This window comes from Podarcis erhardii, assembly GCF_964252035.2.
Source record: "Podarcis erhardii genome assembly, chromosome: 2".
Classification (NCBI taxonomy): domain Eukaryota; kingdom Metazoa; phylum Chordata; class Lepidosauria; order Squamata; family Lacertidae; genus Podarcis; species Podarcis erhardii.
In genome coordinates, this window is record NC_138498.1 from 114,085,913 (window position 1) to 114,111,871 (window position 25,959).

Sequence of the window (25,959 nt, forward strand, 5' to 3'; positions counted from 1 at the left end):
GCGACCAGCCTTCTTTATGGTCCAGCTCTCACTTCCATACATCACTACTGGGAAAACCATAGCTCAAGCTAGCCGTCCCTAATAGAGCGCATTTCCCCACAAATATATGCATTTTAACACACACTTTCTGAACCCTGATGTTTGGAATTTTTTCCAGTAGCACCTTAGAGACCAACTAAGTTAGTTATTGGTATGAGCTAACTAACTTAGTTGGTCTCTAAGGTGCTACTGGAAGGAATTTTTTAAATTTTGTTTCGACTATGGCAGACCAACACGGCTGTTACACACCTGTAACTAGTTTGGAATTTTGAGCATGTAATTTGGTAGGAGAACTGCATCGCAAAATTTGGGGAAGTGTGAACTTCAAAGAGAGCTGCATTTGAGTTGTCTGTTGCTTCGGGGACTGCTAATTAGGTAATTTGAATTTCTCCCTGTTTCTTCCCCTCTCTTCAAATGACTTGGTAGGCCCCAAACACAGGGCTGGTGAGCTATGCTTGAGAGGATGCAGAGGTCTGGTGAACAGCACACACTGGTGCTTCTCAACCGTTCAGTGACTGCAGCCTCAAAGATTCATAATTTTTTTTTTAAGTTTCTTTTTATGTTGACTGGAGTTGATGGTGTTGACTACACTACGTTTATTAAATTTTAAATATTGCTTCCCACTAAAAGGGGGGGGGAGACCCAGTGCAATTTGCAACCAAAGTAAAATCAAATAATTAAAAACATTTCACAATAACGTCTCATTAGAAAGGTAAAGGGACCCCTGACCATTAGGTCCAGTCGTGGCCGACTCTGGGGTTGCAGCGCTCATCTCGCTTTATTGGCCGAGGGAGCCGGCATACAGCTTCCGAGTCATGTGGCCAGCATGACTAAGCCGCTTCTGGCGAACCAGAGCAGCACACAGAAACGCCGTTTACCTTCCCACTGGAGCGGTACCTATTTATCTACTTGCACTACAAGGTCAAAGTGGGAAACCTCCCCATTGTCTCTTTCCCCACAAATCCTGTCTTAAGGGCACATTTAAGATATTAATAGGGTGTGAGCCTGTGACCTGGCCCAGGAACTAAGTATTTATCATTACAAAAGACTGGCCAGGCTCCCCAGGAAATCCAATCAAGTAACCTGCCAGACAGGAGATAAACAACGACAGGAGAAAAACAACATTCAAAGTTCTGTTTTAGACCGCCTTTTCTGTGATGTATGTATGATGTTTCTGGGGGTGGTCTTGATCTACAAGGTGGCAATTTCAAAAGTCTTTATAAGGCCCTGCACGCCATTGTTCTGGGTTCCTCCTCCTCTCCCGCATGTGAGGGAGCACCCTGTTGCAACAGATCAATGAAGATCAAGCTTACTAACTGCTTTGCTTCTCAATATTCTCTGGTTGGCCTCTGTTATCTTCTCCTACCAATAGGGAACCTATGTAAGGACTCTATATGGGCTCCTGGATACACCATAAGGGAAAAGGGCAATTTTTGTTTACAACACCCAGTAGAACAAACTTTAGCCACACACAAAAAGCACACAGAGCTGAAAGAAGGCATGGGAAAGGGTATCGCTCTTCCAGCTTAATCTGCCAGCTGTGTGTCCTTTTCAAGGGAGGAAAAGGCGGCCCCGCTTTGTGGCCAAGGAAGCGGATGGGGGGGGCAGAGGGTGCCACTTCACCCATGAGAACCACGCTGACAACCTCTAGCCGCACCAGTGCGACACAAAAGGTGCGAACTGTCAGGCGTGCAACTCAAAACAGCAAGCAGCCGAAGACCTACGGCGGCAAAGGTCGCCAACGCGGCGCCCGAGGACCAACCCCCGCCCAGACTGTGTTTCAGCCCCCAGCTTCCTTTTGCTGAAGGGCAGCCTGCAACTTCCTCTCTCTCTCTCTCTCTCTCTCAGGCCTCCCACTTTGCAGCACAAGCCCTCTCAGAAAACCTTTCCTCTCTCCTTCTCCACATGGTCTGTGCGAGTGTCAATGAGATGTGGTTTCTCAGAGCAAAAGAGGAAGTCGCCTCCCCATATATATTACAGACTGAAATATCTATATGCACACAGAGAAGGAGCAGGAGGGAGCAGCTGAGGAGGCGAGACATCAGTTCAGCAGAGAAGAAGTCGAGGGGAACCCTCTGAGGAAAAGGCAAGGAGGAGACCCATGGACCCCCAAGGTATCGGCTGCTGAGGAAACCATCTTAGTCCAGGAAAGAGATCGTAACTGTCCAGGGTACAGGAAGATGGGAGGCTTGTGGTGTATCCAAAGGTGGAGACTATTATGGAGAGAGAGAGGTTTGGATGCAGGAAATGTTAGCGACCATAAAGCAGAGAGGAGCATATAACCAGCAGAGGCACCCAAGGCAGGGCAAGAGGGAATCTGGAAATACGTCGGGGAGAAGGAGCGGGGCAGCAGCCTGCGAAGGAGATCGCGGCTGGGTTGCCAAACCTTCAGCTGCATCATACCTTTGAAGCACATTCCCACCCCTCCCAAAGAATCCTGGGAACTATAGTGGACCCTTCACGGAGCTAGGGTTCCCAGGGTCCTTTGGAGGGGGGTGGGAATGTGCTTTAGGCGCATGGTGTGTACACAGCCTTCGTCAACCTGGTGCCCTCCAGACTTTGTACTACGACTCCTATCGTTCCCCTGACCGTTGGCTAAGCTAAGCTGGCTGAGGTGAGTTGTGGTCCAAAACATCATGAGGGCACCAGGTTGGCAAAGTCCGGCCTACCCTATCACGCTGGGAAACTACAGGAGACAGACTAATACCACCTGCGTCCTCACAGAGCTGTGGTGAAAATAAAACTGGGAGACGTGAGAGAGAACTGGGTACATCCATGGAGGAATATAAATATCTTTTGGGTTAACAAAACTTGGGCCGCCACTGTTGCATACAAAAATAGGTTTTTCTGGGACCTGGGAGCCTCTATCTGAACGATTCCTAGCAAAAATGCCTCTGGTCTTTTGGGGAAAGTTGTTTTAAACATTTTTTTTTTACCTCATTATAAATCATTTCCTTTAACCTTTTTACCCGCCCACCACATATGGAAAAAAAAGTCACCTCCATTTCTTTACATTTCCAACACAAATCTGATTCTATTTTATATTTCTTAGCCAGTCTGCTCAGGGTTAAATACCATCTATGAATCATTTTCATGTAATTTTCATGTAATTTTCTTCCAGCATGCAGTAGCATGCAGTAAATTTCAAATCATTCTTCCAAAGGTTTAGAGCTATATTGTGCCCTATGTCCATTGCCCAGTGTATCATTGAAGCTTTTACCAGCTCGTCCTGTGTTTACAATTTATACATTTTAGACAATATAGTTTATCCTTATTCTGTAATAAATCTCTTTCAGATTTGGTCCGGAAACCCATTTTTCTTATCTAGTTTAAACATATCATGTAATTGATGATACTGTAACAGGTTTGTGAATTGGCTCCTTAAATCTTCCACTGGTTTTAATCTGGATTCACTCCCTGAAAGACAGTCAAGGAGTATTTTTAACAGTTGTTCACACTTTCTTTTTCCTTGGCACTAGACAAAATGGTCACAATCAAATCTCCAGTATTTAATTTTTCAAGGGCAAATGCAGTTGAGGCGGGAACCTAAATTGGTCCTAGCAATTGGGGGTGGGGGTTGGCTTAAACCTTGCCAACATGCCATTTTCCTGATCTGAATTCTCCCCCTCCCTGATACTTACGTTGCTGTGCAGAGGGGAAGTTTTCCCCCGGTCCCCATTGCCTCATGTTTCCATACTCGGAACTCCAACGCACTGAAGCTGTCACTTGTGAATGTGTTGTCATCTGCGCATGCGCAAGGGCTGCCCGAACTGCACACACCTCTGCTCATCCACAGCTTTCCTTTTCTAATCGGAAGGAAGTGGGTTGTGAGGGAGCCAGTGTGGTGTAGTGGTTAAGAGCGGTGGACTCGTAATCTGGTGAACCGGGTTCTCTTCCCCGCTCCTCCACATGCAGCTGCTGGGTGACCTTGGGCCAGTCACACTTCTCTGAAGTCTCACAGCCTCACTCACCTCACAGAGTGTTTGTTGTGGGGGAGGAAGGGAAAGGAGAATGTGAGCCGCTTTGAGACTCCTTCGGGTAGTGACTAAAGCTGGGTATCAAATCCAAACACTTTCTCATCTCTGCTGCATCACCCATGACAACCTCTGCATAAAAACCTACAGTGGTACCTTGGGTTACATACGCTTCAGGTTACAGACTCCACTAACCCAGAAATAGTGCTTCAGGTTAAGAACTTTGCTTCAGGATGAGAACAGAAATCGTGCTCCGGTGGCGTGGCAGCAGCAGGAGGCCCCATTAGCTAAAGTGGTGCTTCAGGTTAAGAACAGTTTCAGGTTAAATATGGACCTCCGGAACGAATTAAGTACTTAACCCGAGGTACCACTGTATGCTTTAAATGTCTGGAGTAGGTGTGACTAAAGAAAAAACTGTGGGAGGGAAGTTCCATTTAGTGTAATTTCTCCCCTTTCTCTCTCTCCCATCCCAAAGCATTTTTTTTCAGCATGGCCGGTGATTGGGGGGGATGGGATTTGGAGTCCTCACATGAGCTACCCCTACCTTAGAGTGTACCCTAAACCGGTGCTCCCATCCCCCAGCTTTGTAAATGTCCCCCCCTCACTTTCCCCACCACAGCTGCGATGCCTCAATTTGGTAGCTGCTGCTGCTGCTGTTTACCTATTCCATTTCCCCTTTGCAACTGGAGGAAGGCAGGGAACAAAAAAACCGAGTCAGGAAATTTGGGCTAGGTTCCTCTTTGGTTAGCCAAACGACACTGCGAACCAAAAGCAAAGCAGTCTACAGAAATTGAAACACATAACCGCCAGCACACATGCAAGTCAGGAAATTGTGTCGGAAAGAGGAAATGGCAGAAACTGGGAGACTCCAGAGACATTCAACGGCCATAGCGAGATTAGGCCAGCGCCATCACTGTTCTCTTCGAGATGTCCACTGGAAACTTTTCTGTTTCAGAAGATGTATCTAGATACCTGATTTTGTTCCATCTGCTCTTAAATTTGCCTCAGAAGCTTCATTGCTTTTAGATCTACTTAACAGTTTTCACGGGACGCAGGTGGCTCTGTGGGTTAAACCACAGAGCCTAGGACTTGCCGATCAGAAGGTCGGCAGTTCAAATCCCCGCGACGGGGTGAGCTCCCGTTGCTCAGTCCCTGCTCCTGCCAACCTAGCAGTTCAAAAGCACGTCAAAGTGCAAGTAGATAAATAGGTACCGCTCTGGCGAGAAGGTAAACGGCGTTTCCGTGCACTGCTCTGGTTCGCCAGAAGCAGCTTCAGTGGCGTAGCGTGGGTTGTCAGCACCCGGGGCAAGGCAAGTAATTTGCGCCCCCTAACCCGTGGATTTGCGCCCCGTAACCCTAACCCCCAGATGTTGTGCCCGGTGCGGCCGCCCCCCCTGCACCCCCCACACTACTCCACTGAGCAGCTTAGTCATGCTGGCCACATGAACCGGAAGCTGTATGCCGGCTCCCTCGGCCAGTAAAGCGAGATGAGTGCGCAACCCCAGAGTCGGTCATGACTGGACCTAATGGACAGGGGTTCCTTTACCTTTACCTAACAGTTTTCACATGTTTAAAATATTGTGGCATGCACCGCAATCTCCAAGCGGTGAGAGACTCCAAGGGTGGCTGTGCTTACCCTGTGTTCAATTTCCTTGGAATGAAGGTCAACTGAGAGCGCAGTGTCTTCCAGGTCTATGGTTTCATTTACAACCTCAGCATAGAATGGAAAGGCTCATGGCAAGACAGTTCCTGCTTCCCCATTAGGTTCCAGTGTGGTGTAGTGGTTAAGAGCGGTGGACTCGTAATCTGGGGAACCGGGTTCGCTTCCCCGCTCCTCCACATGCAGCTGCTGGGTGACCTTGGGCCAGTCACACTTCTCTGAAGTCTCTCAGCCCCACTCACCTCACAGGGTGTTTGTTGTGGGGGAGGAAGGGAAAGGAGAATGGTAGCCGCTTTGAGACTCCTTAAAGGGAGTGAAAGGCAGGATATCCAATCCAAACTCTTCTTCTTCTTCCCAGAGAGACCCACCACCACCAAGCCTTTGGGTCCAGCACAGAGCAAGACAAGCCTCTGTGTCTCAAGCTTCCAGCATCAGCCAATAGTCACACACACAGTGTCTCTTCCAGTCTATTGTCCTCCATCCTGGGATAATGTAGCATCCGGTCAAGGGGAGATAGGAAAAGACACGCCCCCATTTGTCTCTATGGCAACAGAGCAACATCTTTAGACATGGAAATGGCAGTGAGGCCACTGCCTTACAGAGACTTTTCTGACTGGTTCAGCAGCTTCTTCTAGTAATAATAATAAAAATAGTAATAGTATTAGTAATAATAATAATAATAATAATAATAATGATTCCAAACCTCACTAGATACAGAATCGCAGGCCTGGAAGTGACCTACCGATATGCTCTACACTGCCACCCCAACCAACCCCAATACAGTGGTACCTCGGGTTACATACGCTTCAGGTTACAGACTCCGCTAACCCAGAAATAGTACCTCAGGTTAAGAACTTTGCTTCAGGATGAGAACAGAAATTGTGCTCCGGCGGTGCGGCGGCAGCAGGAGGCCCCATTAGCTAAAGTGGTGCTTCAGGTTAAGAACCTCCAGAACGAATTAAGTACTTAACCCGAGGTACCACTGTATGTTTCTATAGTTAATTATATTTTATTTCTTACCACAAAAGTGTTCACCTCCCTGGACCCCTTTGGGGGGAAGGGTGGGATGGACATTTGATTAAAAAAAAGTATTAGGTCAAAGTCAGGGAGATCATAGAATCATAAGAGTTGGAAGGGACCCAGGGGTCATCTAGACCAACCCCCTACAATGCAGGAATCTCAGCTAAAGCATCCATGACAGATGGGCCTCCAACCTCTGCTTAAATACCTCCAAGGACGGAGAGTCCACCACTTCTTGTGGAAGTCTATTCCACTGCTGAACAACTCTTACTCCACTCGCCCTATTAACTAGGGTTGGCATATTTCAAAAAGTAAAATTCCTGACACTGGCAGAGTTGTTGAGGTTTTTTTTAGGAAGACCACAAAATGGTTGAGCTTCATTAATAATAATATAATAATAACTTATTATTTATTATTTATACCCCGCCCATCTGGCTGGGTTTACCCAGGCACTCTGGGCGGCTTCCAACAGAATATTAAAATACAATAACCTATTAAACATTAAAAGCTTCCCTAAACAGGGCTGCCTTCAGATGTCTTCTAAAAGTCTGGTAATTGTTTTTCTCTTTGACATCTGGTGGGAGGGCGTTCCACAGGGCGGGTGCCACTACCAAGAAGGCCCTCTGCCTGGTTCCCTGCAACCTCACTTATCGCAGTGAGGGAACTACCAGAAGGCCCTCAGCGCTGGACCTCAGTGTCCGGGCTGAATGATGGGGGTGGAGACGCTCCTTCAGGTATACTGGGTCGAGGCCGTTTAGCGCTTTAAAGGTCAGCACAAACATTCTTAAGGAAACCACCAAAATTATTGAGCTTTTTTGGGGGGGACTCCCCCCAAAATAGTGATTTTAGCTTTTCCGCTGCTTTTTTTCCATCGCATTGCCATACATCCGGGTTTTCCCCGACATTTTGCTGATTCAACAAAATCACAGAAACACCATTTTTACACCTGAAAACCAGGACATTAATGGCAACCATTAACCCTCTTCTCTGCCTCCTAGGAGGAAAAGCGTTTGCAATGTTAAAAGCCCAGCAGGAGGAATTCCTGGACTCCCTCAACAAGGTAAGGCGGTTTCTTAGCACTGCGGGTGAGGAGGCTCGAGCCAGTCTGGAAGCTGTTTCGCTGCACACGCTGCAGGGGTGGGGGGTGTTTAAGGCCAGGGGCCACATTCCCTTCTGAACAAACTTCTGCAGGGCCAGATGCAAGTGGTGGGTAGGGCCAGAGGCAAAGGTAGGTGGAGCACATAGCTGTCAAGTGTCCCTTATTTGGCGGGACAGTCCCTTATCCCAGCGCTGTGTCCAGCTGCTGTCCCTTATTGATGATGTCCCTTAAATTTCCCGGGTTTCAAAGGAAACAGCTCCTCTCCCTCCCTCCCTGCCGTCCAGGGAGGAGGGAGGCTCCAACTGTGTTGCTTGGCTGCGTTGCTCACCCAATAAGCAGTCTAAGAACGACTGGAGGGTGGAGCTTGCATGCCTTGTGCTGATCAAATCGGCTGCATTGCCTGGGGACACGCCTTTGCTCAGCGCTTCCCAGCGGAGAGGTGATTGTGGTTTTCCTTGAGGCGTGAGGCTTTGTTTGGCTGCTGGCTGGGCTTTCTGCCTTTGGCTCGGAGGCGCTCAGAAGTTGAACACACCTGTGCTTGGAAAATCCCTTATTTTGGCTGCTGATCCCTTATTTTTGAGGCTGCTGATCCCTTATTTTCAAATCTGTAAGTTGACAGCTATGGTGGAGCAACCAATGTCATTGTTACCTTTATACAATTTCTCCCATCCAGGCAAACAGACAAGACATTATCAGATTCCAAGGATGCATTCCAGCCAAACCACACACAAAAACCCCACAATGAGGGTGCAAGGCAGAGACAGCAAAGGGGCTTGGACTAGGAGAGGGGGTGTGGTGTGGGGAGAATACTGGAGCCCAGATGAAGAGGCTTGGAAGGTTGCATTCAGGGTCCAGGCCTGAGATTCCCCACCCCAGAGTCAAGCTCTTTGACAAATGGTTCCACAGCTTTGTAGAAGGCGACTGTGGATAGCACTGACTGGCTAGCACATGTGACGTCACCATAATTTGCATGTTGGACCCGCAGAGAGTCCAGTAGCCAGAGCAGTTTTACAGCTGCTTTAAAAAAAGGTTTTTGGTTCCCCGTCCTCTCAAATAACTTAAAAGGATGAATGAGCAAGTAAGCAAGGCATACAGGGAGTCGTTAAAGTTGAGGGGAAGGGAAAGCTGAGTGGCAGAATACATGCTTTGCATGGGGAAGGTGTGTGGTTCCAGCCCTGGTGTATCAGGTGAGACTGAGAAAGATCCCCATCTGATGCCCTAGACAGCCACGGCTGCCAGTCAGTGCAAGAATGCTAAGCTAGGTGGACAAACGCTCTGACTTGACAGTAGGCAGGTTTCCTGTTAAATTATCTGAAATAAGCAGGCATCTGAAACATGAGGGGAGGAGCGAGGCTGACAGACGGATTAGCTTCACAGCATGCATGCCTGGTGTGCAAAACTAAATCCAGAAGGAAGAGGAGCTCTTACACTGTGGTAAAGTCTTAAATAAGTCAGTCTTCCAGGTGGAGGTGTCAGTTGCAAACCTGGCATCCAGAAATTTCCGCACGGTCGCAAACTGGACCCAAGTCGGTTGCAAAAACACGCCTGGGGAATTTCTAACATTGCCAACAACATCTGGGGACCCGGGGTTGGCAAAGGGTGGTCTGCACTGACTGGCAGCGACTCTCTAAGCTTCATCGCCCACCCTTCAGCTGGCTTGATGTTTCCTGCTCTTTTGAGGGGGCGACTCCCTTTTTCCCTGGCAGCTGGTGTGCCTCGTGACATTACCTACTTCAGTCACTAGGTGGCACTGGGAGCGAGTGGTGCTGTGGTCTGAACTACTGGGCCTCTTGGTCTTGTCAAACGGAAGGTCGGCGGTTCGATTCCCCACAACAGAGTGAGCTCCTGTTGCTCTGTCCCAGCTCCTGCCAACCTAGCAGTTCGAAAGCACGCCAGTGCAAGTAGATAAATAGGTACCACTCCGGCGGGAACGTAAACGGCGTTTCTGGTTTCCGTCAGTGTTCCATTGCGCTAGAAGCGGATTAGTCATGCTGGCCACATGACCCAGAAAGCTGTCAGTGGACAAACACCGGCTCCCTCAGCCAGAAAAGCAAGATGAGCGCCACAACCCCATAGTCGCCTTTGACTGGACTTAACCACCCAGGCATCCTTTTTTTACCTTTTTGACTGGATCTGTTCATACCCTAATCAATATTTCCCCCCCTGCCTTTCTACAGGAATTTATGGATAACCCCAAATACAGCACTGACGAAGACCTACCTGACAAATTAGCAATATTTAAGAGTGAGTGCCATCCATGGAGGACTTGAGGTTGCAGGAGGGGGTGTGGGATGGGGGGAATAAGCCCCATGTTGTTGCAGAAATGGATAACAAAAAAATACTTTTGAGCTGCATCTAATTCTAGCCCTGCACAGAGGAGACCCACTGCATGGCAAGGGGTTGGACTAGATGACCATCGGGGTACCCTGCAACGCTACAATTTTATAATAGACATGACTAATTTAGGTCTGCAAATATTAATGGGCCTATTCTGAACATGTACCCAACCAATATTCCTTTCTATGACAACATGGTGCTTATTCCAAAGTACAGTGGTACCTCAGGTTACATACGCTTCAGGTTACAGACCCAAAATAGTACTTTGGGTTAAGAATTTTGCTTCAGGATGAGAACGAAAATAGCGCAGCGGCAGCGGGAGGCCCCATTAGCTAAAGTGGTACCTCAGGTTAGGAACAGTTTCAGGTTAAGAACGGACCTCCAGAACGAATTAAGTTCTTAACCCTAGTTACCACTGTAAATACATTCAGCATCAGGGCAACATAAACAAACTCCCATTTAACTCTGGGGTCATCTAGTCATGGTGGCAGAATGATTTAAGCAAGTCCCGCCCCCCCTTTTTTTTTTCCAAAATGCGAAACTGCACAATGCCCATTTGGTTTCTTTTTCCCCCCTCCTGCATATAACACCCAACGTCTCACAACAAATGTAACTGATACGTAGAAAACACAACCTGAAGAAAGAGACGACACACATACTTTTGTAAACAAAAGAAAATATTTTATAATGATGCAAAATCTGGGTGGCAAACTGGTTTTGCTTGTTTGTTTCGTAACCAGCCAGCTGCCAGCCAGCTGCCCAAACTAAGAAATATATTTTAAAATAAAATAAAAAAGAATGCAGACCCCAGGCCTGTTTGCTGATTCCCAAGCCCAGGGGTCAGCAAACTTTTTCAGCAGGTGGCCGGTCCACTGTCCCTCAGACCTTGGGGGGGGGCAGACTATATTGGGGGGGGATGAACGAATTCCTATGCCCCACAAATAACCCAGAGATGCATTTTAAATAAAAGGACACATTCTACTCATGTAAAAACACGCTGATTCCCGGACCATCCGCTGGCCGGATTTAGAAGGCAATTGGGCCGAATCTGGCCCCCGGGCCTTAGTTTGCCTACCCATGCCCAAGCCCCATCACCTAGCATTCTCAGAGGAGACATTTGGGGGTGCTTTGGAAGGGGCAGGAGGGCTGAACTTTGGCAGGAGCTACATCACTGTAGCCAGAGGAGAAATTAATGTCTCAATCATATGAACTGTTCAGCGCCTTGTAAGGCAGTGTTGAGCTTTCCTTCCCTGGAGGCAGTAGGGGCTGGTCCATTTTAGACTTCCTTCTTCCATTTCAGTCAAACCTCGGTTCTTGAACGGCTCCGTTGCTGAGTGTTTCGGCTCCCGAATGCGAAAACCCAGAAGTATTCCGGTTTTTGAATGTTTTTCAGAACTCAAACGGCTTCCGAAGCGCGTTCCTCTTTTCCCCCCACTGAAATTGGTGACAGCCCTTCGATTTTCGAACATTTCGGAAGTCAAACGGTCTTCTGGAACAGATTACGTTCGAAAACCGAGGTTCCACTGTATGTGGTTTAGTGATAGGAATTTTCCTCCTCCTCTCCTGCGGGTGATGGGAGCACCCTGTTGCAACAGATCAATAAAGATCAAGCTTACTAGCTGCTTTGCTTCTCAATATTCTCAATATTCTCTGGTTGGCCTCTGTTGTCTTCTCCTACTGTCAGGGTTTCTGGGAGAAGTGAGGAGATGGCAGAGGAGACGGAAAGCGAGTGGGAGGAGGGAGAGAGAGACGAGGAAGAAGATGACGGAATTCGAAGGGAATCTATGAGCCTAAGCAGTGAGTCAGAGGATTCCCAAAAGGGAGCTAGCATGATCAGGCGAAAAGCAGGAGAAGAGAGAAGCTGTGAAAAGTCAGGAAAGGAGGGGAGAAAGCCCAGTGAAGCACAGACGCTGTCAGAGGGGTCTCAGCCGGAACGGAGTAAAGGGGGTGGAGTTGTCAGCCTCTCGGAGGGAGGAGGAACAGGAGAAAACAGAGAGAGGGGGTTGGAGCAAGGTGTTCAGCCGGAAAGGGTAGAGAGTGGAACAGGGGGCAGTATAGAGGACGAAGGAAAGGTCAAAAGCAACGTACGCGCGCCAAGTTCAAACATAGAGGCGCGGGGAAGTGGGGAAAGCTCAGAGGAGGAGCCCGGCCCCAAAGCCAGAAGGAGGGGGCAGGAGGCGGCAGAGGATTCAGCCTCAGGCGAATCCCGGAAAGAGAGAACCCAGGGGGGCAGAAAGACCCTGCGGAAAAGAAAGGAGAGGAAGAGGTGGTCTAGAGCCAGGCTATTAAGTTGGTGTGGAGGAGGGGAGGAGTCAGAGGGGGACTTCGGCGGTCTAACGTGACAGACGTACAGCCACAATGCTGAACTGTGAAAGAAGCAATTATCTTCAATAAACTTTTCCTGTAAGTAAACTATAACGGAGTAAGGTCTCTCGTGAGCTGGGACCCACCTGGGTGGCTGTGACACCTACCAATAGGGAACCTATGTAAGGACTCCATATGGGCTCTTGGATACTCCATAAGGGAAAAGGGCAATTTTTGTTTACAACAGATTCCATCTGCACCGTACATGTAAAGCAATGTCACACCGCTTTAAACCGTCATGGCTTGCCCCAAAGAACTCTGGGAATGGTAGTTTGCTAAAGATGCCGAGAGTTGTTTGGGAACCACCACCACCCCAATTCCACACAGAGATACAATTCCCATAGTTCCCTGGTGTTATGTATTGAAGTTTTCACCCTGGGCCAGCAGGGGGATACTGTAGATAGTTTTCACTCAGGTCCACATATGCAAATAAGGGATTGAAAGTGACGTTCAGTGATGGTATAGTTACAGAAAATGGTTACTGTTGCGTTGTAGTGGAGCTCTATATAAGCAGGCTAGCTGAACCCTTCAGTTCAGTTCTGTTCTGGCCTGTGAATAAACAAGAGCTGTTTGAAGAATCACTGTGTCGTCTGATATGTTCACCCACAACTTAACTCTGGCGACGAAGGTGTGATTGATGGACATCAGAGCACAGCCAGATGCAGCCACCCTCTGAGCTGAGCTGAATCACTGAGCTGAAACACTGAGCGAAATCACTGAACAGAACCAATTCAGAGCTGACCGTTCTGGCTAGAGCACTGTGTTCCATTCCATCCATTTAGTGCTTCTGCACATGCAGGACCCCTAAAACCCGGAACTAACCCGTTCCGGTACTTCCGGGTTTCGGCAGGTCCTGTAACCTGAGCGTCTGTAACCCGAGATATGACTATATACATATAACAGAATAAACCATCACAATATAGTTGATATAGTTGATAAACAACAGCATCCAGCAATGACTATGCAAGGGCATGGAGGGTTAAGATCAGAAGCCTAATAAATTAGATGTGATAAGGAAGGTGTCAGGGTTTTAGGGAGAGAGGAGACAGAGAGCGAGGGCGAGGAGGAAGAGGACGACAACGAGCCGAGGTTGTCCCAAAGTCCGTCTAGCGAATCAGAGGATTCCCAGAAGGGAGCCCCCCTGGTCAGGCCAAGGGGCAAAAGAGAGGGAATCAGTCAGAGAGAGGGGAACGAAGAGGGAATCCCCAGTGGGAGTGGCAAAGCGGGACCAGCTCCCCCGTCGGAACGGAGCAGAGGGGGGGGAGTTGCCAGTGTGTCAGAAAGAGCAGGACAGGAAGGAGGAAGGGGGAGGAGTTCGGAGCAAGACGTCCTGCCTGAAAGGGAGGAGTGTAGTACCGAGAGCAGCGTAACTGTAGAAAGGAAGGTCAGAGGCAACGTACGCGCGCCAAGTTCAAATATAGAGGCGCGCGGAAATGAGGAGAGCTCTGAGGAGGAGCCTGGTGCCAAAGCACGAAGGAGGGGGGAGCAGGCGGGAGAAGACTCAGCCTCTGGGGAGTCCCGGAAAGAGGGAAGACAGGGGGGCAGGAAGACCCTGCGGAAAAGGAAAGAGAGGAAAAGGTGGAGCAGTACAAGCCTCTTAAATTGGTGCAGGGGAGGGACGGACTCAGAGGGGACTTCTAACATCTAAGGGTAACAGATGCGGAGCCACGGAGTTTGGATGTAATGACGACAATGATCTTCAATAAAACCTTTTGTATATAGCTTGGACTGGACTTTGGTCGCTTGTGAGCTGGGACCCAGGGTGGCTCTGACAGAAAGTCCCCTCCAAAGAACGCAAAATATTTTTTTTGCAAAGCTCACGAACGGTGACAGCCATGACTGCGGAGGAGCAGTTGACAGCGCTGCGAACTACAGTTTCCGAACTCACTGCTGCAGTCCTTGCGTCTCAGAAGAAGCATGACGAAATGGAGAAGCGCTGCCAGGACCTGCAAACAAGGTGGGAACGTGCAAGCAGGGAAGGGTTCCCAGGGTCCAGATCAGAGGGGATTGGACTTGGACGGAGGGGGGGCAGCCTAGTCACCCACTTCGATGGGAACCTGAAGCACTACCCCAGTTTCAGAGCAGACGTTTTGTATGCATTGCACTTGCTTCGTCATGACTTTAAAGATGAGGAGGAGAAAGTGGGGTTTATTGTTTCTCACTTGCATGGGCCGGCCAGAGACTGGTTGCGCAATTTGTGGCGTGAAGATGGCCCTGCCCGCCGCGATGCAGATGAATTCATTAAAGCGATGGATGCCTGCTTCCAGTCTACTGTAGATGTGGATCTTGCACGCAGGGAAATTTTTGGATTGCGGCAAGGCAAAGCCACCGTGCGTCAGTACCATTCTAGATTTTTTGCTTTACTGACTGCGCTAAGCTGGGAGAAGGATTGTGCACCTGTGAGGGATTTGTTCTGGGAGGGGCTCAGCGGTCCCATTAAGGATGAACTTGCCAGGGGAGACAGACCCCAGACCCTGGAGGAGCTTGTGCAGAGGGCTTTGGCGATTGGGATACGGCACGAGGGACGTCCTTGGCACACTGAGGAAGAACGTCAGGTGCGTCCACCAGCGAGGACGTCTTCTTTCATCCCCAGGGAGTTCAGTCAGTCACATCCTTCGCCACTGGGAAGGCAGGGGGAGGAGCCCATGGAACTTGGTGGTGCTAAGGCTCAAGCAACAGCCAGAGCCCCAGCTTCCGGTGCAGTGAAGGCAAAGCCTCCTAGAGGGACCAGGAAGTGTTACATTTGCGACAGTGCACAGCACATGGCGAAAGAGTGTCCCCAGAGGCTGCAGAAACACACTGCAGCTTTAGCAACTGTTGCAGCAGAAATGATGCAAGCAGAGCAACCTCAGGGAAACGACAGTGCCTGGCTGGAAGCAGAGCTGCTGGGGCTCAGCCAGGCGAATCTGTAGAGCAGTCCCCAGCGCTTTTGCAACGCACAGACCCTTTACCACCCAAGCCAGCGGTGCAGCTCACTGCAACACTTCAGTTGCCGAATGGAACCACCCTGGAAGTCCCCATCACGATTGATTCTGGGAGCAACGCAGATTTTGTGGGGACGCACTTTGTCAAGCGGCATCGCATAGCGCTTCTGCCAGCGACAACACCTCTGAACGTAGTCACGGTGGATGGCAGGAAATTGCTAGGAGGACAAGTTGTGCAACAGACGCCTCCCATGGTGATGAGGATTGGAAATCATCGAGAAGTCATCAGCTTCAATGTCACCCGCCTTTCAGACACGCCTATAGTATTAGGCATGAGTTGGCTGGAGAGACACAGTCCTGCTGTAGCGTGGTACCAACGGCAGATCACCTTTTGCTCATCGTACTGTGCTCAACATTGCATCCAGTCCAGCCTGGAGGAGGGAGCTGAGCAGCAGTTGCAACTTGGCATGGTGCAGGCAGTACCCCGCAAGTACGAGGGGTTCCTGGAGGTTTTCTGCGAGAAGGAAGCTGACCAGTTGCCGCCCCACAGGCCTTATGATTGTGCCATCGACCTGGTGCCAGGGGCGCAGTTGCCGACTGCAAAGCTGTATTCCATGTCTGAGGACGAGATGCAAGAACTCAGGGAGTTCATAGAGCACAATTTGAAGCGCGGATTCATCCGAGAATCGAAAGCGGTGGGGGGCAGTCCTGTTTTCTTTGTAAAGAAGAAAGACACGCCCCAGAAAAGACTCATTGTGGACTATCGATTCATAAACAGTAAGACCAAACCCAAGGCCTTCCCCATGCCCAAGATAGATGATCTCCTGGCAACCGTAAGGAAGGGGAAGATCTTCACCAAATTGGATCTGCGTGGAGCGTATAACCTCATACGCATCCGGGAGGGCGATGAGTGGAAGACGGCCATGTTCACGCCTCTGGGCACGTACGAATACAGAGTTATGCCATTTGGTCTCCAAAATGGATCTCACGTCTTCCAAGCATTTATGCATCACGTGCTAGCGGGACTTCTCTACAAGAAATGCGTGTGTTTCCTCGACGACATCCTGATCTTTTCGGAAACGGAGGAGGCCCATGAGAAGGACGTAAAGGAAGTCCTGCAGAGACTACGGGAGAACAAGCTCTACGCCAAGTTAGAGAAGTGCCAGTTTGATGTGACGGACGTGGATTTCCTAGGCTACAAGCTGTCCGACAAGGGGCTGGCCATGGACAGCGCCAAGGTCCGCGCGGTGTTGGACTGGAAGAGCCCTCGCAATCGGAAGGAAGTCCAAAGATTCATCGGCTTCGCCAACTTCTACCGCAAATTCATCAGAGGTTTTGCAAAGGAGACGGCAGCGATCACGGACACTCTCAGTTCCAAGAAAAAGAGGTTCGTGTGGACGGAACAGGCGGAGCGCTCTTTTCAGAAGCTTAAAAGCCTTTTCGCCTCCGAGGAGCAGCTGCTGCACGTGAATCCAGGCAAGCCCATACGACTAGAGACCGACGCGTCAGACAGAGCGGTTGGAGCCGTACTCCTGCAAGAAGATCCACATGGAAACTGGAGACCCGGTGCCTTTTACTCCAGAAAGCTCAGCAAAGCGGAGCAAAACTACACCATATGGGACAGGGAGCTGTTAGCCATTCACGCAGCTTTCAAAGCGTGGCGACACTTCCTCATAGGAGCCAAGCACACAGTACAGGTCCGCACGGATCACAAGAACCTAGAGTATTGGCGCACGGCGAAGCTCCAAAGCCAGAGGCACATGCGCTGGGCGGAATTCTTCGCGGATTTCGACTTTCGGATAGAGTACGTCCCAGGAGATTCCAACGTTATAGCCGATGCGCTATCCAGGAAACCGCAATATCTCGATGAAGTGGCGCCTGTAGCAGCCAAGCACATTTTCGCACCGCAGGCGTGGTCGTGCGCTGCCGCCACAGTAGATCTGGACGCGGTGCGACGCGCGTTGCAAGTGGATCAGTTCGCACAGTCCAAGATGGAGGAATTGCGCAGAGGTGTGCAGAGTGGCGAAGAGTTCCAACTACGCGACGGGCTGCTAACTCGCAAAGGTGCCCTCTACGTGCCAAGCGACGAGCTTCGCGCAAAGGTTCTGCAGCAGTTGCACGACGCCCCCAGTGCAGGCCACTTCGGTAAGGAGAAGACAATAGAACTGGTGGCAAGAGACTTTTGGTGGCCCCGGATGCGTGGAGAGGTAGCGGATTACGTCGCCAGGTGTGACACTTGTCAGAGGTTCAAGCCAGTACACCAGAAGCCAGCGGGGCTGTTGGAACCGCTGGAAACGCCACAGCAACCGTGGGAGAGGGTAGCTCTGGACTTCGTTACTGACCTGCCCAGCTCCAGGGGGAAGACGGCGGTACTGGTGGTTGTGGACCTGTTCACCAAGATGGCGCACTTCATTCCATGCGCAAAGGTGGCGACGGCGGAACAGACTGCCAAACTCTTCATCGATCACGTGTTCAAGGTGCATGGGCTGCCGCAGTCCATCCTGTCCGACAGGGGGCGCCAGTTTGTTTCCAATTTTTGGCAGAAGCTTTTAGGTATCCTGAACGTCAAGATCAACCTCACGTCGGCGAGACACCCACAAACCAACGGCCAAGCTGAGAGGGTCAACGCGATCATGCAGCAGTACCTGAGATGTTACGCCAACCAGCGACCAGCAGTTTGGGTGGACTACCTGCCGATGGCAGAGTTTGCCTATAACAACACGAAGCACGCGTCCACGGGGGTGACGCCGTTTTTCGCGAACAATGGTCGTCATCCCAGAACCTTCCCGGGGTTCGTGGCACCGGGAGAGGGGGTGCCGCAAGGAGCCGACCAGTTTGCAGCGGAGCTGCAGGAGGTGCACGAAGAGTTGCGGAGACATTTAGAGCTGGCCAAGCAAGCATATAAGGTGCAGGCTGACAAAAACAGGAGAGAGGGAGAGGAGATCCAGGTGGGGGACTGGGTGTGGTTAGCGGCCCAAGCGATGCCAGCCAAGTCGTTGGCCAAGAAGAAGCTGGGGCACAGGCAGTTAGGGCCGTACCAGGTGGAGGCTAAAATCAACCCTGTAGCCTTTCGACTAGCCCTCCCCGAAGGTTCCAGAGTGCACCCGGTCTTTCATAGATCGGTGCTCACTCCCTACAAGGCACCGAACAGGTTTCAGGAGTCTGACACAGTCACGCAACAACACACTAAGTCACAGGAGAGGGAGAGGGCGCCTAGGGCCGAACCACTCAACGAGGTCACAGAGATCCTGGACTCGAGATGGGGGCAAGAGGGAGTAGAATATTTTCTAGTCAGAGAGGGTGCCCCAGTCAGTACCAATGGTTGGGTGCCGGGCTACGCCTTAGACGAACCTCTTTTAAAAGATGAGTTCCATGCCCTTTTCCCTCATAGACCCATGCCAGCCGAGTACTTTGATGACTGGCTCTTTACGCCCACATGTTCAGGCAGCACTTTCCACGGCTTTTCTTCAGCTGAAGAAAGGTCGCCGGACTCCAACTCGCCCAGGGGATCGTGTTCGGGGGTGGACACAGAACCCTCTTATTGGTGGGACGAGCAACCAGAGGAGGACTGGCGCAGGAAATGGCTGACGGGACCTTGGCAGGCAGCACCGGACCAGGTACCAATGGAGGAGGGAGAAGAGAACACCTTGGGTCAAGAACCCGAATTCGAACACTCGTACAACGAACTGCAAACAGAGGAGATGGAGGTGCAGAATCTGTATCCTGCGTCCGCCTCCGAAGAGCGGCAGCTTCCACAACCTGCACCCGATGAGCGGAAGGGGGGAAGGGGGGGCTTCGAGGGGGGGATGGATGTCAGGGTTTTAGGGAGAGAGGAGACAGAGAGCGAGGGCGAGGAGGAAGAGGACGACAACGAGCCGAGGTTGTCCCAAAGTCCGTCTAGCGAATCAGAGGATTCCCAGAAGGGAGCCCCCCTGGTCAGGCCAAGGGGCAAAAGAGAGGGAATCAGTCAGAGAGAGGGGAACGAAGAGGGAATCCCCAGTGGGAGTGGCAAAGCGGGACCAGCTCCCCCGTCGGAACGGAGCAGAGGGGGGGGAGTTGCCAGTGTGTCAGAAAGAGCAGGACAGGAAGGAGGAAGGGGGAGGAGTTCGGAGCAAGACGTCCTGCCTGAAAGGGAGGAGTGTAGTACCGAGAGCAGCGTAACTGTAGAAAGGAAGGTCAGAGGCAACGTACGCGCGCCAAGTTCAAATATAGAGGCGCGCGGAAATGAGGAGAGCTCTGAGGAGGAGCCTGGTGCCAAAGCACGAAGGAGGGGGGAGCAGGCGGGAGAAGACTCAGCCTCTGGGGAGTCCCGGAAAGAGAGAAGACAGGGGGGCAGGAAGACCCTGCGGAAAAGGAAAGAGAGGAAAAGGTGGAGCAGTACAAGCCTCTTAAATTGGTGCAGGGGAGGGACGGACTCAGAGGGGACTTCTAACATCTAAGGGTAACAGATGCGGAGCCACGGAGTTTGGATGTAATGACGACAATGATCTTCAATAAAACCTTTTGTATATAGCTTGGACTGGACTTTGGTCTCTTGTGAGCTGGGACCCAGGGTGGCTCTGACAGAAGGTAAGGGAACAGTTGAACATTGTTAAAGTAGAAGCAATGCAAAGAAGGAGAGAGGCTTAGGGAAGTGGAAGCTGGTAATTCATTCCTGCATATTATAAGCTTTGGGAATTTCAGGGCAGGTAATTAATTATATGTATTTATGAAGGCATGTAATCAACACATTTAAAGAAAAGTAGAAAGCTTTAAACAAAAAGAACAAGTCTGACACTAGACAAAGTATCTGCACCCTTCATTAATTGCTATTATTAATTATAATTTTATTATTTTTATTTTTATTTTTATTTTTATTTTTATTTTTATTATTATACCTGTCCTTCACGCTAAGGTCCGAGGGCAGGTTCCAACATTAAAACACAATATTGAAAAGCAAGTTAAAAACAACTTGCAACTTTATTAAGTCCTGCTTACATTTATACCTATTAATATTTTTTTCTGGTTCTCTCATAGTAAAATGGTTTAGTTTTATAAAAGTTGTAAAATCAATGGTTTACAGATTTTTTAAAATACATTTTTAATACGTAAATTGTGTATTGATTGTATGAAATAAAATTTATCTTTTTAAAGAGAAAGAAAAGAATGAGGCACACCCGTTGAGCATATATCTAGTCACAGCTTTTGGAGAGCTAAGACGAGAACCTCCATATTTAGTCGCAGTATACCGTACCTTGAAGTACTAGATGCTAGGAATTGGCCATGAAGACCGAGTCCTTTCATTGCACCCTGTTTGTGACCTTCATAGGGGTACGTAGCTGGCCATAGTTGGAGACAGGTATTTCGGACTGGACAGACTTTGCGTCCAATTTAGAAAAGCGGCTATTGCGCATTTACGTTACCTTGTTTGTTTTGTTTTTTCTTTCCCCCACCCAGAGAAATACATGGACTTTGATCTCAATGCACAAGGAGATATAGGTGGGTGAATTGTGTTCATAGCATGGCTTCGTAGTTGCGTATGCACAAATTTCCGCACCAGAGACATTCCTGCTCCCTAGTTCGTTAATTTTCTTTATCTACAGCATTTTTAATGTTTTTGAAATATACTCGGAGTCGACAGTGGATTTCATGCTCTTTATTCAGCTCATAGTGGTGAGGAGGAATGGAAGCTCCCCCGGAATGTCTGCTTTATATACATTATTTAGACAATGGGCCCCACGTGATTGGCTAATTCCGGGATTCTCCTGTAGGCCAATCAGGTCGCGGATTCACTTCCACCTGGAGCTGGATTGGGTGGCTCCTGTGGACCAATAAGATGGCTGCATTCTGGAACCTATTGTTCTAGGACCAATCAGACTGCTGCATTCTGAATCCTATTGTTCTAGGACCAATCAGGCTGCTGCATTTTGGATCCTATTCAACTCAGTACATAACAGTTTTAATGTATTTTTAATCTTTTGTTGGAAGCCGCCCAGAGTGGCTAGGGAAACCCAGCCAGATGGGCGGGGTATAAATAATAAATTATTATTATATTATTATTTTAGCGCACTCTATGGCAATCCACTTTAGTTATACAGGTTTGCTGTCTCCCTTCCCCCAAGATATCATGGCCTTGAAGCGCATGCTAGAAAAACTGGGTGCAGCCAAGACACACCTGGAGCTAAAGAAGATGATTACTGAGGTGACTGGAGGTATGAGCGAAACCATCTCCTACCGGGACTTTGTCCGTATGATGCTGGGCAAGCGATCAGCTATCCTTAAAATGTAAGTACCATTAACGCACAGTCCGGTCTCAAAGATATCAGATTTTTGCCCACACGAAACTTGGGTTTGATTTCCTTACACCATCGTCATCATCATTATTAAATTAAATTTGTATTCCGTCCTATACCTAGAGGTCTCAGGGCAGTTCGCCACATAAAAATCACAATATAAAAACACAAGCTACATAATAAAAACAAAACCAAGAACAACCCAATGATCACCCAACACATTTCACAAAAGGGCATTGGATATCAGTCAGGCAAAGGTTGAAGAGGAACATTTTTGCCTGGCGGCTAAAGATTTATAATGAAAGTGCCGACGAACCTCCCCGGGGAGAGCATTCCACAGATGGGGAGCCACTGTAGAAAAGGCCCCATTCTCGTCTTGCCACCCTCCGGGCCTCTCGAGGAGGCGGCACACGAAGGAGGGCCTCAGAAGATGATCTCAGGGTCCAGGAAGTTTAATATGGAGAGCGGCGGTCCTTAAGGTATTACATGGAAGGTTGTGGTGTCTTTGCGATACAGTCATACCTCTGGATAAATACGCTTCAGATTGAGTGCTTTCGGGTTGCGCTCTGCGGCGACCCGGAAGTAATGAAGCGCATTATTTCCGGGTTTCACCGCTCGCACATCCGCAGTCAAAATGACATCACACGCATGCGCAGCGGCAGCGAAACACGACCCGCACACACAGAGACATGCAGTCGCGTCTTATGTTCCGTTCGGGATGCGAACAGGGCTCCGGAACAGATCCCGTTTGCATCCCGAGGTACCACTGTATATGGCTTTTATTATGGCATGTAATAAACATGGCGACCATGTTCTACTTTCACTGTTGGACACCGAGCATAAAGTGGAAGGGCTCACAATGTTAACTCTCCAATAGATCCTGCTTCCCCCATTAGGTTTCTAGGAGAGGCCCTGAGCTATACAGTGGTACCTCGGGTTACAGACGTTTCAGGTTACATACTCCGCTAACCCAGAAATAGTGCTTCAGGTTAAGAACTTTGCTTCAGGATGAGAACAGAAATTGTGCTCTGGTGACGCGGCGGCGGCTGGAGGCCCCATTAGCTAAAGTGGTGCTTCAGGTTAAGAACAGTTTCAGGTTAAGAACGGACCTCCGGAACGAATTAAGTACTTAACTCGAGGTACCACTGTATAGCTTTGGATTCAGCACAGAGAGCAAGTCAAGTCTCTGTGTCTCTCCTCAGCCTAGTTCACGACTACCAACTCCTTCACAGCCACTGCTCCCTCGTGAACTCGACTTCAGCTATTCAAACAACCCAAAAGTCTTGTGGTCCCTTAATAACTTGGTGTAAGCTTTCATAGACTCAAGCCCCCTTCATCAGATGCACCTGTAGAACCATTTGCAAGAAACAGTCAGCTATCCTGGCGTTCGTAATCTAATTAAGACATGCGGCATGCTTAAAAACAACAACCACCTTTCTCTCAATTTAACTTACAAGTGATGACTCTGCCCCACTACTGATGTTAATACAACCATCTCAGCAGCCTGCTGCTATAAAAGGTTTAAAGGCCTGTCTCTTCAACATACATTTAAGCTCTAATTATCACTGACTGGAATTTTTTTTTGCATCTCATTAAGGTTCAACTTCCACCATCCAATGCTCCCCTTTAAATACCTGTCAAATAAGATTTAAGTTTGTGGCATCTGACAAAGTTCATGAAAGCTTGTGTTATAATAAATTTGGTTTGTCTTTTAAGGTGTCACAGTTGTTTTTGCTTGCCACACTGGAAAATCCAGCTGTTGAGTCTCTCTATGGTCCCCCCTTTGGCCCAAAGTTAACATAATAAAGCCAAAATTTAACAGTGAGCTTGAGCCGTTAACTTAAAGGGCCTGGCCTGACCACTTTAGCAGTACTTTTATATGCAGAATCCCACATTAGATATGAAAAGCAGCCTTGAGGTGGACCCCAAAGAAGACATCGAGAATAACCCCCGATCCTAGAACAGCCTCAGACTCTTATTATCCTCAGGTGTTCAGTTGTGACTCCCCCCTCCATTACACGACACACCTGGTGGGTTGGGGGGGAATTATCTGGTCCAACAGAGCTCGTTTTATTTTCTTAAATGGCTACTTGTCTGATTTAAGAAGGGGCATCTCTTGTGAATTCATATTTCCTTCTTATTTCTGCAGAATTCTGATGTATGAAGAAAAAGCCAAAGAGAAGGATGAGAAGCCAGCCGGACCCCCACCCAAAAAAATAATTGCAGATCTTCCTTAAAAAATACCTTTAACTACATGGTTGGCTCCGGCCTCCAAGCTGTTACCCGAGCTCTTTGTAAACACGAGAGCCTTTCTTTTGGAAAAATGTCCTAGAATAAGGGGTTCGTTTGAAATAGTATTTCTGAGTCCTCCCACGGCAGAACTCTGTCTCATTGAGTGGTGGGGTGCGGGAGAAGGTATTTTCCCTGTAAGGTCGTATTTGTTGTTCTACTTTTTACTCTCTCCATTAAAATATATATATATACTAAATTCCTGTTACAACTGCTGATCGTAATGCCAATAACGATGGTGTTTGCAATGTAGTCTCGTTCATGTTTACTCAGAAGTAAGCTTATTCCCACCGTGTGCATGGCACAGGCATAGGCATACTCCAGCCCTCCAGATGTTTGGGACTACAATTCCCATCATCCCTAGCTAACAGGACCGGAGGTCAGGGATGATGGGAATTGTAGTCCCAAATATCTAGAGAGCCAGAGTCAAAACAAAATAAAAAAATTCCTTCCAGTAGCACCTTAAAGACCAACTGAGTTAGTTCTAGGTATGAGCTTTCGTGTGCATGCACACTTCTTCAGATACTTCAGAGAGCCAGAGTTTGCCTATGCCTGGCATAGCACAATTGAGATTCCTGTGCCACTTTTTTAGGCGTTGTTGGACTTCATTTCCCATCAGCCCCAAGAACTGCAATCTGGTGACTTCATGAAGGCCAACAGCTTTCTCACCCTTGGGAATAGCCCTAGGCTGAAAATTGCAATCCTGTGCACCAGCCTTTGCCAACCGGGTGCTCTCCAACTCCCATCAGCCCCTGGCATATTTCTGGAAGGATTCTAATAAATAATGGGACTAGTGCACAATTTGATTAACCCCCCCCCCCCACACACACCTCTTCTCCCCTGTGCCATCCCCAAATCTGCTCTTGAAAACCCTGGAGCATTTTATTTTATTTTTTACCCTGGCTTCTCAGATCGTGCAAATCTTTCGCCTTTTTACGTATTTTATTTGTTAAACTGATTGGTCACTTTCTTTTTTAACAAAACCAAGGTATCTCAAAGCAACATACAATATACATTTCCGAGCACAATTCAAAGAGTTGGTGCTGACCTTTAAAGCCCTAAACGGCCTCGGTCCTGTATATCTGAAGGAGCGTCTCCACCCCCATCGTTCTGCCCGGACGCTGAGGTCCAACGCCGAGGGCCTTCTGGTGGTTCCCTCATTGCGAGAAGTGAGGTTACAGGGAACCAGACAGAGGGCCTTCTCAGTAGTGACGCCCGCCCTGTGGAACACCCTCCCTTCAGATGTGAAGGAAATAAGCAGCTATCCTATCTTTAAAAGACATCTGAAGGGAAGTTTTTAATATTTAATGCTGTATTGTTTTTAACACTTGATTGGGAGCCACCTAGAGTGGCTGGGGAAACTCAGTCAGATGGGTAGGGTATAAATAATAAATTTATTATTATTATTATTATTATTATTATTATTATTATTATTATTATATAAACACACACACACATACATCCTAGATAGCATAAAAGAAAAACAATGTGGTAAGGAGAAATATGAAATGTAATCCTAAAAAAACACTAAAAAAAACCATCTCACCCACTCAAGGCGGCCACAGATAATTAAGAACCAAACGCCTGGTGAAAAAAGAAATGTTTTGCGCACTTAAAACTGCACACCCATATATATTTTCAACCAGCTCCTAGGCACCGTTTAAGATTACATCCCAGGATCACTGCCATTCTGGTCGGTTTGCTTTTGCAACACGTTGCGGGAATTCAAACCTCCAATCGCCCTTATTTAAATAAATACAACCACTTTCTGCTTTGCAACGAGTGAAAGAGAAGCCAGTTCCACAGATCAGGAGCTGCCCCGCTATTGCACGGATTACGCCGAGTTTCCAGACTCCCTTTGCACCACCTGCCCGTTGAACTCCCTCGAACCCCCGCCCGCCCGCTTTTCTGTTTTCGAACTCCCTTCCTTCGGGGTTTTGCCCCCTTAGCCCCGCCTCCCGTGCAGCGTGTGAGGGCGTGG

The 25,959-nt window shown here is 48.8% G+C and overlaps 1 protein-coding gene across 1 annotated transcript; it reads left to right on the forward strand.

The window, feature by feature from the left end:
* Positions 1-1,957: 1,957 nt before the first annotated feature.
* AIF1 (allograft inflammatory factor 1) lies at positions 1,958-24,177 on the forward strand. The gene is made up of 6 exons (XM_081854057.1): positions 1,958-2,153; positions 7,692-7,753; positions 9,970-10,036; positions 20,854-20,895; positions 21,519-21,681; positions 23,839-24,177. Exons 1-6 carry the CDS (start codon positions 2,141-2,143, stop codon positions 23,924-23,926), a joined length of 435 nt encoding a protein of 144 aa, XP_081710183.1. The 5' UTR covers positions 1,958-2,140; the 3' UTR covers positions 23,927-24,177.
* The last annotated feature ends 1,782 nt before the right edge of the window (positions 24,178-25,959 follow it).

Excerpts from the sequence above, each read along its gene's own strand:
- AIF1 (XM_081854057.1), top strand. Across the intron at positions 7,754-9,969 it reads TCCTGGACTCCCTCAACAAG|GAATTTATGGATAACCCCAA; the intron begins GTAAGGCGGTTT and ends GCCTTTCTACAG. Across the intron at positions 10,037-20,853 it reads CAAATTAGCAATATTTAAGA|AGAAATACATGGACTTTGAT; the intron begins GTGAGTGCCATC and ends TCCCCCACCCAG.